This window comes from Mastacembelus armatus, chromosome 16 (assembly GCF_900324485.2).
Source record: "Mastacembelus armatus chromosome 16, fMasArm1.2, whole genome shotgun sequence".
NCBI classification, from domain to species: domain Eukaryota; kingdom Metazoa; phylum Chordata; class Actinopteri; order Synbranchiformes; family Mastacembelidae; genus Mastacembelus; species Mastacembelus armatus.
Window position 1 is genome coordinate 24,416,928 of NC_046648.1, and position 12,793 is coordinate 24,429,720.

The 12,793-nt window shown below is 42.5% G+C and overlaps 1 protein-coding gene across 1 annotated transcript; it reads right to left on the reverse strand.

Annotated features, from left to right (window-relative positions):
• Positions 1-4,019: 4,019 nt before the first annotated feature.
• On the reverse strand, positions 4,020-12,097 carry bnipl (BCL2 interacting protein like). Its single transcript, XM_026317636.1, has 10 exons — positions 11,786-12,097; positions 8,227-8,307; positions 7,615-7,679; positions 7,023-7,277; positions 6,607-6,801; positions 5,952-6,054; positions 5,568-5,699; positions 5,321-5,407; positions 4,572-4,670; positions 4,020-4,476 (listed from the first exon to the last, which is right to left on the reverse strand). Exons 1-10 carry the CDS (start codon positions 11,803-11,805, stop codon positions 4,452-4,454), a joined length of 1,062 nt encoding a protein of 353 aa, XP_026173421.1. The 5' UTR covers positions 11,806-12,097; the 3' UTR covers positions 4,020-4,451.
• Positions 12,098-12,793: the final 696 nt, after the last annotated feature.

Sequence of the window (12,793 nt, forward strand, 5' to 3'; positions counted from 1 at the left end):
CCCGGCTCGTGGCGGAATGCAGCCAATCAGAGAGCAGAAAGGACGCGTGGACAGCTCGTGCTGCAAGGGGCGGGGCCCGTAGAGTCATCAGAGTGAGAATAGAAACAGATTTACTGTCACTTTACTCCAGTAGAACAGCATAATACTGGAACATTACTCCTCTAAGAACATCAATAATACTGGAATATTACTCCTCTAAGAGCAGCATAATACTGGAACATTACTCCTCTAAGAGCAGCATAATACTGGAACATTAGTCCTCTAAGAGCAGCATAATACTGGAACATTACTCCTCTAAGAGCAGCATAATACTGGAACATTAGTCCTCTAAGAACAGCATAATACTGGAACATTATTCCTCTAAGAGCAGCATAATACTGGAACATTAGTCCTCTAAGAGCAGCATAATACTGGAACATTAGTCCTCTAAGAACAGCATAATACTGGAACATTACTCCTCTAAGAACATCAATAATACTGGAATATTACTCCTCTAAGAGCAGCATAATACTGGAACATTACTCCTCTAAGAGCAGCATAATACTGGAACATTAGTCCTCTAAGAGCAGCATAATACTGGAACATTACTCCTCTAAGAGCAGCATAATACTGGAACATTAGTCCTCTAAGAACAGCATAATACTGGAACATTATTCCTCTAAGAGCAGCATAATACTGGAACATTAGTCCTCTAAGAGCAGCATAATACTGGAACATTAGTCCTCTAAGAACAGCATAATACTGGAACATTACTCCTCTAAGAACATCAATAATACTGGAATATTACTCCTCTAAGAGCAGCATAATACTGGAACATTACTCCTCTAAGAGCAGCATAATACTGGAACATTAGTCCTCTAAGAGCAGCATAATACTGGAACATTAGTCCTCTAAGAGCAGCATAATACTGGAACATTACTCCTCTAAGAGCAGCATAATACTGGAACATTAGTCCTCTAAGAGCAGCATAATACTGGAACATTAGTCCTCTAAGAGCAGCATAATACTGGAACATTAGTCCTCTAAGAACAGCATAATACTGGAACTTTAATCCTCTAAGAACAGCATAATACTGGAACATTAGTCCTCTAAGAACAGCATAATACTGGAACATTACTCCTCTAAGAACATCAATAATACGGGAACATTACTCCAGTAAGAGCATCAATAATACGGGAACATTACTCCAGTAATAACTTCAATAACACTGGAACATTACTCCAGTAAAACAGCCATAATAAGTGGAACATTATTCCAGTAAGAGCATCAATAATATGGGAACATTATTCCAGTAAGAGCATCAATAATATGGGAACATTACTCCAGTAATAACTTCAATAACACTGGAACATTAGTCCTCTAAGAACATCAATAATACTGGAACATTAGTCCTCTAAGAACAGCATAATACTGGAACATTACTCCTCTAAGAACATCAATAATACGGGAACATTACTCCAGTAAGAGCATCAATAATACGGGAACATTACTCCAGTAATAACTTCAATAACACTGGAACATTACTCCAGTAAAACAGCCATAATAAGTGGAACATTATTCCAGTAAGAGCATCAATAATATGGGAACATTATTCCAGTAAGAGCATCAATAATATGGGAACATTACTCCAGTAATAACTTCAATAACACTGGAACATTAGTCCTCTAAGAACATCAATAATACTGGAACATTAGTCCTCTAAGAACAGCATAATACTGGAACATTACTCCTCTAAGAACAGCATAATACTGGAACATTACTCCTCTAAGAACAGCATAATACTGGAACATTAGTCCTCTAAGAACAGCATAATACTGGAACATTACCCCTCTAAGAACAGCATAACACTGGAACATTAGTCCTCTAAGAACAGCATAATACTGGAACATTACTCCAGTAAGAGCATCAATAATAAGTGGAACATTACTCCAGTAATAACTTCAATAACACTGGAACATTAGTCCTCTAAGAACATCAATAATACTGGAACATTAGTCCTCTAAGAACAGCATAATAACTGGAACATTACTCCTCTAAGAACAGCATAATACTGGAACATTAGTCCTCTAAGAGCAGCATAATACTGGAACATTAGTCCTCTAAGAGCAGCATAATACTGGAACATTAGTCCTCTAAGAGCAGCATAATACTGGAACATTAGTCCTCTAAGAGCAGCATAATACTGGAACATTAGTCCTCTAAGAGCAGCATAATACTGGAACATTACTCCTCTAAGAACAGCATAATACTGGAACATTAGTCCTCTAAGAACAGCATAATACTGGAACATTACTCCAGTAAGAGCATCAATAATAAGTGGAACATTACTCCAGTAATAACTTCAATAACACTGGAACATTAGTCCTCTAAGAACATCAATAATACTGGAACATTAGTCCTCTAAGAACAGCATAATACTGGAACATTACTCCAGTAAGAGCATCAATAATAAGTGGAACATTACTCCAGTAATAACTTCAATAACACTGGAACATTAGTCCTCTAAGAACATCAATAATACTGGAACATTAGTCCTCTAAGAACAGCATAATAACTGGAACATTACTCCTCTAAGAACAGCATAATACTGGAACATTAGTCCTCTAAGAACAGCATAATACTGGAACATTACCCCTCTAAGAACAGCATAACACTGGAACATTAGTCCTCTAAGAACAGCATAATACTGGAACATTACTCCCCTAAGAACAGCATAATACTGGAACATTACTCCAGTAAGAGCATCAATAATAAGTGGAACATTACTCCAGTAATAACTTCAATAACACTGGAACATTAGTCCTCTAAGAACATCAATAATACTGGAACATTAGTCCTCTAAGAACAGCATAATAACTGGAACATTACTCCTCTAAGAACAGCATAATACTGGAACATTAGTCCTCTAAGAGCAGCATAATACTGGAACATTAGTCCTCTAAGAACAGCATAATACTGGAACATTAGTCCTCTAAGAACAGCATAATACTGGAACATTAGTCCTCTAAGAACAGCATAATACTGGAACATTAGTCCTCTAAGAACAGCATAATACTGGAACATTAGTCCTCTAAGAACAGCATAATACTGGAACATTAGTCCTCTAAGAGCAGCATAATACTGGAACATTAGTCCTCTAAGAACATCAATAATACTGGAACATTAGTCCTCTAAGAACAGCATAATAACTGGAACATTACTCCTCTAAGAACAGCATAATACTGGAACATTAGTCCTCTAGGAGCAGCATAATACTGGAACATTACTCCAGTAGAACAGCCATAATAACTGGAACATTATTCCAGTAAGAGCATCAATAATAAGTGGAACATTACTCCAGTAATAACTTCAATAATACTGGAACATTACTCCAGTAGAGCAGCATAATACTGGAACATTATTCCAGTAAGAGCATCAATAATAAGTGGAACATTACTCCAGTAATAACTTCAATAATACTGGAACATTACTCCAGTAGAACAGCATAATACTGGAACATTATTCCAGTAAGAGCATCAATAATAACTGGAACATTAGTTTGATGATCAGTCTGCATTTTGTTGGATCCATGTGATTCTGAAAAGGAACTAAAGTTATCAGATAAATGTAGAGCAGGAAAAAGTCCAAGGTTTGACTCTGACATGTAGTGAAGTCCAAGGATGAAGTAGCACAACATGGAAATACTCAAGTAAATGCACAGACCAATAAGCTAAACCAGGTTCTGGATTCACACGCATTACACTGATGACACCACATTCATTCTTGCAGTCAGTCTCTAAATGTGATTGGGACTCAGTAAGACACAGAATCACCAGCCTCATCTTACATTGTCTCAGACCTTCAGCAACCTGAGACTTTCAGACCTGAGTGTGAGATTGTGAGAGCTGTGGAGGCAGAGTGCCCCCTGCTGGACAGACCAAAGACCATGTCTGTGTTCAGTCATAAAGTCATTCAGAGTAAACAAATAGTTTAATGAAGTCAAATATCAAAAATGTAAAAACCAAAAAGGTATCACTTTGTTAAAACATTTGATTGGTGTGTTTATTAAATGGTAAATGTTTGTTCAACAGGTAAAACAGAATATTTAGATGTGATGAGCTGTGGTTCCTCTGATCTCCCCCCGAAAAACCTCTTCCAAAGTTTTTTACACTGACTGATTTTCAGCCACAATATGTACAGTGTTCCTGAGCTCTGTTTGGTTTTGAGACACAGATGTTCCTGCAGCAGCTTCAGACTTTGACCTGAGTTTAAAAGAAAGGAAACAGCCAATTTTGCAGCTGAAACAAGCCTGAAGCTGCTGGAGAACATATGTTTAACTTACTCTCCCTGATTCAAAGACACACTTTAAATAATAATAATAATAATAGAGTCTTTGTGGTTTTTCTGTACAAACAGGATCCTCTTAGACCAATGACTTTTGGCCTTTAGGATCCCTCCAGAGTCTGCGATTGTCATCTGTTCAGCTTCTCATCAAACCTGCAGGAAGATCAGACAGAGACGTCATATCAGTTCATCAGAGAAGAAGGTGAACATCATGACCTGGAAAACCACAGTAGAGGCCTGGTTCTTACTGGCGGATGGCGTCTGGGATTTGCAGTCGGTCTGTGGGGATGAACTCAGAAAGCTGCTGGAGACTGTGAATGAACCGAATCTTCCTGCTGAACTTGTCACTGTGGACACAGGTCAAAGGTCAAAGGTTAACGAAGATATAAAAAGAGTCTCACTTTTCAGGTGAGGAAGATATGTGTGCTTAAATAAGATAACACAGAAACAAATGGCCTTTCCCTTTACACTCAGTTCTCAGTTTAATGCAGAGTTGGATTAATCTGAGCAGAGAAGTTTTAATCAGCCAGAACCTGTAACTTCTCTACACACTGACCATTTAAACAGAACAGGTTCATTCACTGACAATTCTAATAAAGTTCTATTCAAACGAGTAAGCGGCGCCTTCAAGCTTGTCAAAGAGAAAAGCTGAATACAAACAAACTAGTATTTTGTCAACAAAATGAGCCATGCGGTTATACTGTTGTTGTTCTCCTCGCACAAATGCACCGACGTGACTTTCTGTGGAACTGTGGGAAATCCCTGGAGTCATTTGCTGGTCGGGAACCTGCTCACACTGCACATCAAACCACAACCGACTCCAAAATTAGTCGGGATCATCCGAATCAGGTGTGAAATCAGGCTGAATCTGTACAGCGTCTGCCTGGCTGCAGTTTCTCCAGTCGGTTTCCTGAACAGTTTACCAGCTGAAATATCTTGTTGCTATGGTAAACTGGATAAACAAGTATAGGTGTGTGTGTGTGTGTGTGTTGCAGACCTGATAAAGGGTTTGACCAATGTGAGGACAGCTTTGATGTACCAGGCGGGATGGACCACCAGCAGCCCCTTCAGGTCCTTCTTCAGCCTGGAGACACCAGAGAATTACACCTCTGTCGTCATGGAAACAAGCTTACATGAAAATGACACAAAAGTGATTAAACACAGAAACACAAAAATCTGATTCAGAAAGCAGAGTGTGTCAGCTCCACCCCACAGGGCTGTCCTGACGGGTGAAACCAGCGCACCTCCTGTCGATGGAGGTGTAGCACTGATGGAGCCATTTGACAGCCGGCATTTTGTTTCGGGGAGCCATGGAGCACAGGTAGACCAGCAGGTAGTTCTCCGAGACCATCAGGTCCAGTGTCCCCACAATGTACCTGCAGATAAACAAACACACGTAGGACACACACAGTCTCCAGCTGTGACGTGACACACTCACAGCTTCAACTGGAACTGGACCTGACTCTTGTAAATCATCTGCCTCTTTGACTCCTTTTAGATTTCGTCTGCTATCACCACACATCTTAACTACCAATGACTTCAAATATGTTGTGTTAATAAAGTTTAATACATTCTTCACAATAAAAGTCCTTTCAGATGGTCCTGTGACCAAACAGAGACAGACTCACCTGAACAGGTTGTCCATGACATAATTGTAGTCCTCCACCGTGTTCTCCGGCAGGTAACAGGAGGTGAACAGGATGATGGCGTTCATCCCGTCTCCATAGTAACCTGACAACCAATCAGTCACAGAGAGGAGTCACAGTTTGAGTCAGCCCAGCACAGTACAGTTCACTGGACTATGACAGTGTACAAAACTGACAGAGCTACACTCTGTGGTCAGTTTATTAGGAACCCCTGTGTCGGACCCAGTTATTTTATTGGGAACCCCTGTGTCGGACCCAGATAGGTCATTGGGAACCCCTGTGTCGGACCCAGATAGTTCATTGGGAACCCCTGTGTCGGACCCAGATAGTTCATTGGGAACCCCTGTGTCGGACCCAGATAGTTCATTGGGAACCCCTGTGTCGGACCCAGATAGTTCATTGGGAACCCCTGTGTCGGACCCAGTTATTTTCAGGAAAACTTCAGGCACAGCTGAAACTGATGACTAAAGATTTTCCCTCCTTTTGCTCCTTTTTTTCTCCATAACTGCGTCAGTTATTCTATATAACTGAATCAAGCAGCAGCTAAATGTTTTATTATTAAGAAAAGGCTAAAGCTAACTAGCTTTGCAGTGTCTCATGCATGAGTCTCGGGTGAGTAGCATATTTGACCTCTGACCTCCGTGTGACAGGACCTGCAGGTACGGCTCCAGGACGCTCATGTTCACTTGATATTCCTGCCCGGCGATACAGAACCTCCTCCAGCGGCGCCCCTTGTCGTCCACCTGGTCCAGCTCCATCAAACCCTCTGAATGATCCACCGGGCTCCTGGCCAGTCCTGCGGCCCCACCTCTCCCCGTACGAGGGAGGTCATCTGTCAGAGAGAGGTCAAAGGTCATCTGCTTGAGCTGAGCCTGCCTTCCAGCAGACATCACTCATGGAAGAAAATCCCTGACACCTGTTGTTACTGACACAAAGGTCAGGGGTCTGCAGACCAGAATCTTTGTCTGAAGTTTAACAACAACACAACCACAAACAAGCTTAAAAAAAAAATGACCATGATCTCGGGGAGATAAGAACTGACTGACGCCTCACCTTCCCACTCCAGTTCGTGGGTGCTGTCTGGCAGAGTCCCAGTCTCGCTGTCCGAAGGCGTCTCCAGGGCCTCCAGGTTGATGTCCAGTGACGGCGTTTCATCCGGCGTTGGCGACAGAGCGGCGGCAGAGAAGTCGTCGTGGCTCAGGTCGTGAGACTCTCCACGGCTTAATGTCAGGCTGAGGCATGGGGCCACCAGGCGCTTCTTAGCCCCACCCATAACTGTACCTGACAGGGCGAGGCTGGTGGGCGGGTCTGAAGGAGAATAGGGGGCAGGACAAGAGAAGCAGGAAATGTCATTATCAAATATTTGAAAATGAAACATTCATGTATTTAATGATGAATTCATGTTTGGGAATCATTTACAGAAAAGTTCATGTTTCACTGGACAGAAAAGTAAATGTAATAAATATTATAGATTATTTCTTGTTTATTCTTTACAATATGTGATTTATTGATTTATGCAACAGTCCAGGGGAAAATGTGTAAAAACACCAACAAACAAGAGGATGTGAAACATAAACAGTAAAATCCTGAAACACAAAAACATGCACACACAGACACTGATGGCGTTCAGTCAGTTTGGGTTTACCTGGTTGCTGCTCAGCTTCTGACGGACTCTGTGCCTCTAAACTCCCACAATCCTCTGGAAGAGGCCTGGACCGCCGTGAACAGAATCATGATACAATCACATCAAATCCAGCAAATTGAACAAATATAAAAAACCTGCAACTGTGACATTTTTCTGTAAAACTAATAGAATCACAAAGGTTTGAATATTCTAGACATGCCAGATGTGACTTTATCTCCAGATGTTAGGACTGTGATGAACAACACAACAATCACCGGCTGTTTGAGAATCAAACCTGACAAATGTCTGGATCCTGGAAAGGGACCTGGCTGCAGACGAGATGGTGGATGGTGGCGAATCTTGGTCACGATCTGCCATCTGTGACTGCAGCCAGGTCCCTTTTCCTGCTGGTGCTGGAAGTGAGATCAGATATGACTCATCCAGAAATCTGAGCGGAAATGTAAAAAGTAAAAACTCGGTTCTCTCTGCAGCTCAGACAGAAATCTTGCTGTCAGGACAGAGAACAGGTTTAAGTCTGAGCCTAAAGTCTCTGACATGCTGTCAGTTTTCAAAGTGATGCAGGTTTTTGTTGGGTCAGTCTTTTTCGAATAAAAGTCAAAGGTCAGAGCTGACCTGGGGAAGCCGTCGTCCTGCCACTCCTCCCTCAGCTCCATGTCCTGGATGTTGGGGGGGCCCGAGGCCCCAACAGGAGCCCTGCAGGAACAAAAGAGGGACACTTTAAGTCCTGAATGGCAACAGTGTTTGTGCTGACTGAACTGATGTGAACTCTGAGGTGAACTTTGATCCAAGTCTGCAGGAAAATTAATGATCATAAACATCATTAATAAACAAAGTACATTTAACTTAATGCTTATCACTGGGGGCCGTTCTGGAAAAACCCAGAAGCTGCTCCAGTGAAGACAAAGCTCATGGTGTCACAGCTTTAGCTTTAGCTGCTACATCCTAAAAATGAAACACACTCGGACACACACTCCTCTAAACAAAGGCAGGGATGAACTGAGCCGTGCCCATCCCTAACCCAACCCTGTGCACATGACCGACAGAGGAAACCTGTAGTTGATTCGGGGCGTAACAGCTACAAGCAGTGAGAAAAGAGAAACATTCTGTTACACAGATGATTAAAATGGGAAAATCTTCTTGGTTGATTGATTAGTGACAAACACGAGAAACTGGATTTCTTCTTTTCTGAAGGTTTAGAAATGTCTGCACTGTGGATCTGCTTTGTGTTAGTTTGTGGGCATTGCTGTAGAAATGTCATCGTCATCGTCATCGTCATCATCATCATCATCATCATCATCATCATCATGTAATCAGCCAGATGAGGGAGCACAGGAGAATGAGTTCAGGGACAAACAGGAAACACTGGATCCTGCAGGTTTTTAACAGCAGCCAGACGTTTTGTTGTTCTTTTATAAACAGCTCAACAGCAGAACAAACTGTTAAAGGATCAGTCTGGTGATTTTCTGGTTTTGTTCCTGACCAGAGTCCAAAAAAAATTAAAACACATGGTTCTTCCTCACCAACAATAGGAGGCTCATCTTTTTCCAAAAACCAGCTCCAGGAGCTGAGAACGGCCGTCACTGTTTACAGGCTGTTTCCACTGAGCTTCTCTCTGCTCACAGCGACGACCCCAGCTGGATTTTGGAAACAGACGGGCCTCCTATTGTTGGTGAGGAAGAACCATGTGAGCCAGGTCAGCGGTGTGGCTCCCTGCTGGGTTTTTAATAGTTTCTGGACAATAATGGAGGTCTACACAGACCCATAAGCTGAACCAGGTTCTGGACTCACACACACAACACTGAGAACACACATTCATAACCAACACAGAAAACCACCTTGAAAGTGAAATCAAACCTGGTTCCAGCTTTTCTGCTTGTGTGACAGACGTTAAAGCGTCAGAGTTGACAGACAGGTGTAGGTGTGCCCTGTTCAGGCGAAAGTATTTAATTGTCCTCAGATTACGATAAACCACAGAGACAAAAAAACAAAAACAAAACAGGACTTCAACCTGAACTGGTTCTGTTCTCATGGATCTGAGGCTGGGATCTCCACACCAGGTCTCTTAACCTCTCTTGCTTTTTTGCTTTTCATTCAACACAACTTCATCGGGAACACGTATCACCTGAAGGAGGTGTCACCCATCATTCTTCACCCCACCCCAGTAATAACCACATCCACAGTGAACTCCTGTTTTCTTCTTCTCTTGTCCTTTAAATCGTGTCAGAAGCCACATCTTCAGATTTTAAAGTTTCCCTTGTGCTGCATTTTGTCAGCTCAGTGCAAAACAGAACAAGATTTTATATTTCTAATACTCTTGTTGTATTTATGTCTTTTACTTCAAGTATATTTGGATGTTGGTACTTTTGTACTTTTACTGCAATAACATTTTGAAAACTTGGAAGACTGTGGTATTTCTCCTGTTACTGCAGTAAAGGATCTGATTACTCCTTCATCTGCTGTGTAAACTGGTGACCCTTTGCAGTCTAATCCAAAAAAAGCACATCAGTTCAAAAACACACAAACGCTCCAGACAGAAAACAGCTGTGAACTGGGACAACTGGGATTTCTCCACCTGTGAGGCCTCTGGACTGATTTAGTCTTTCCCTGAAGGTTCAGTCTCACACCAACATGTTTACAATCTGACACTTCAGCTTTAAAACCAAATCTCAGCTCTGAAATAAACAATGAACCTCTGTGACCCCACGTCACAAAACACACACACCCAAAACAAAACAAAACAAAAATCACTGAATTCTTTGTTTGCTGTAAAACCAGACCTCATTCACTTTCGGATTGTTTTAAGACTCCTCCTGATTTTCCAGTTGAACAGACAGAAGCAGTCAGGTGACTCTTTATCTTTCACCTGCCGGCAGGTAACTCTTCAGTTCTGCATGCGGTCGATCCAGCCAGCAGCTCCTCATTCCAATAAAATCTGAATCAGAGCAGACTGAGTGAACCTGTCTGGCTGTTTAGACACACCTGAACAGCGAAGGGGCGGGGCTCTATTGTTCCTGTGTTTGTTGTTACTGAAGCAGAAAAGGTTTTATCTGACACACTCAGGTAACCACACCTGCACACATGTGTTTGTTCAGGTCACAGGAGGGGGGTCATGTTTCCACTGTGGTGCCTTCATAGTCCAGCTGGGTACAAAGAGAACTGAAACATCCAGCTATGTTTTCTGGACTTTTACAGGAGCCCTTACCTGTCTAGGTGATGGTTCTGTGCCAGGTTCTAGGGTTTACGAGTATTTTAAGAAGTGCTTGAAGTGTTCAAGGAGCTTTTCAAAGGAAATTCCATTTTTTAAGGTGACAACAGATAAAAACTAAAGTTTCCAATGATTAAAGAAAAGAATTAAAGAGGAGCTTCCAGGGTTCTTTGGCCTGAGAGCTTCAGGTAGTGTATGGTTTATGAGGGGTTCAGCCGACCATTAGGTGGATCTGGGAATTCTTGAAGTGGTTCAGGGGTGCTTGGAATTCTTAAAAATATTCCAGTGTTCTTGAAAAGACTCCTGAGTTCTTTGGAGGATGCTTGAGGAGGTTCTGAGAGTCTTGACGGGGGCTGTGGTTTGTTGTCATACTTTCACAATTACTTTTAGGTTCTTCAGTTCCTGAGACTTCGGGAGGTGCCAGAAAGGGTACCAGGAATCATCAGGGGGTGTTTGCAGTTCTAAAAGTTCTTGATTGAGTTCCAGAGTTCTTGAAAATAGTCCAGGGGTTCATGAAGATGTTTCAGGGCCTCTGTGTTTTTAATGAGGAGGTTCACTGACAGGACAACTTCCTGTCTGATGACCTCGGGACAGAAAACTAAAAATGCAGGAGCCACGAAGAGCTGCGGATGTGACGGCAGAAACTGAACTCATAACGTGTTGGGCTCCTGCAGCTCTGAAGCGCCACTAATGTGCGTCTGAACCTGGATCTGGACCAGGAGACTCCACTGCTCACATGAAGTCAGCTGACATCAGTTCCTGCTGATCAGAAACACTAAACACTGAATGCACCACAGCGACCCCTTCACTGACCGTCTGGGAGAACGAGGATCAGAAACACAAGTTCAACTAAACTTCCTCTTTCTGCTGATACAGGAAACACACACACACAGAAACACACACACAGAAACACACACTCTCAGCTGTGAAACATGAACATCTCAGGGTTCTTAAATATTAACGTACCTGTCCGTGTGCTGGCTCATGATGTCACGGTGATGTCACGGCGTGTTCTGACCAGCATGTATGACCTGCTGGACGTTGCTCTGTGTGTGCCTGTCAATGTCACAGCTTCCTCTCTCTCTCTGAAGTAGTTCCCACTCTGACTCTATGAGACTCGTTCGCCCTCACTTACTTGCTCGCTCGCCCTCTCACTCCTTTTCTGCCCGACAGGTTCATCCACATTTTACAACTGAGCCGCCGTCTGATTGGCCAGTGCTCACCTGCTCCTTGCAAACAGGTGAGATGGCAGATCAGCTTCACTCTGACTTCATTACAATCAACCAATCAGCTGCTGAGACTATTTGGAGCAGGAAGTGCTGGCTGTGCTCAGGGTCCTAGTGTCCGCTGCTCCGAGCTGAGGAACATGAGTTTTATTGTCATGTTTCAAATCATTTTATTCAAATATTTTCTGGTTTCTGAATTTACTTTGTGGAACAATTTGGATAAACAGTTGCTAAAGGCAACACTGCTCTTATGCTTGTTGACGTCAAAGTGTTTGACCAGAACTTTACTGGAACTGTTGATGGACAAACCATCAGCGGGGATTGTGGTGTGAGTTATCAATAAAAATCACACAGTGTCTGCTCAAGGAAAAGAAGTGGGGAGAAATGTGTTTCAGGGATTTGAGATGTTCCCACTGTGCTAGTTTTGGGGTCAAACATTCAGCAGGATGAGAGGCATTAAAGTCTGAGAGCTCCTGTGCGGATCAGACAAACACTCAAAGTAAACTCAGTAAGGATCAGTCTGAAGAAAATTAACTGTCACCCTGTTTTCACATCTGTTACTTTTATTTTGTAATGTCCTGTTGCTGCAAACTCATCACTTCCTCCTTGTGTTTCACAATAAAAGCCAAGAGGCATTATCGTTATCATGTCAGAGATGATGAGCTCCTGGTCTGGAAAGTTCAGGCAGCGTCAGCAGGAAGAGACAAAAATCGGCAGTGAGACGGACATTTTCCAACAGGAAGTCACA

Bases quoted from the DNA above. Each gene is read 5' to 3' on its own strand.
- bnipl (XM_026317636.1), bottom strand. From the start codon at position 11,805: ATGAGCCAGCACACGGACAG. The intron at 5,408-5,567 runs GTGCGCTGGTTT...TGGTGTCTCCAG, and splicing joins TACACCTCCATCGACAGGAG to GCTGAAGAAGGACCTGAAGG. The intron at 4,477-4,571 runs GTAAGAACCAGG...ATCTTCCTGCAG, and splicing joins ATCCCAGACGCCATCCGCCA to GTTTGATGAGAAGCTGAACA.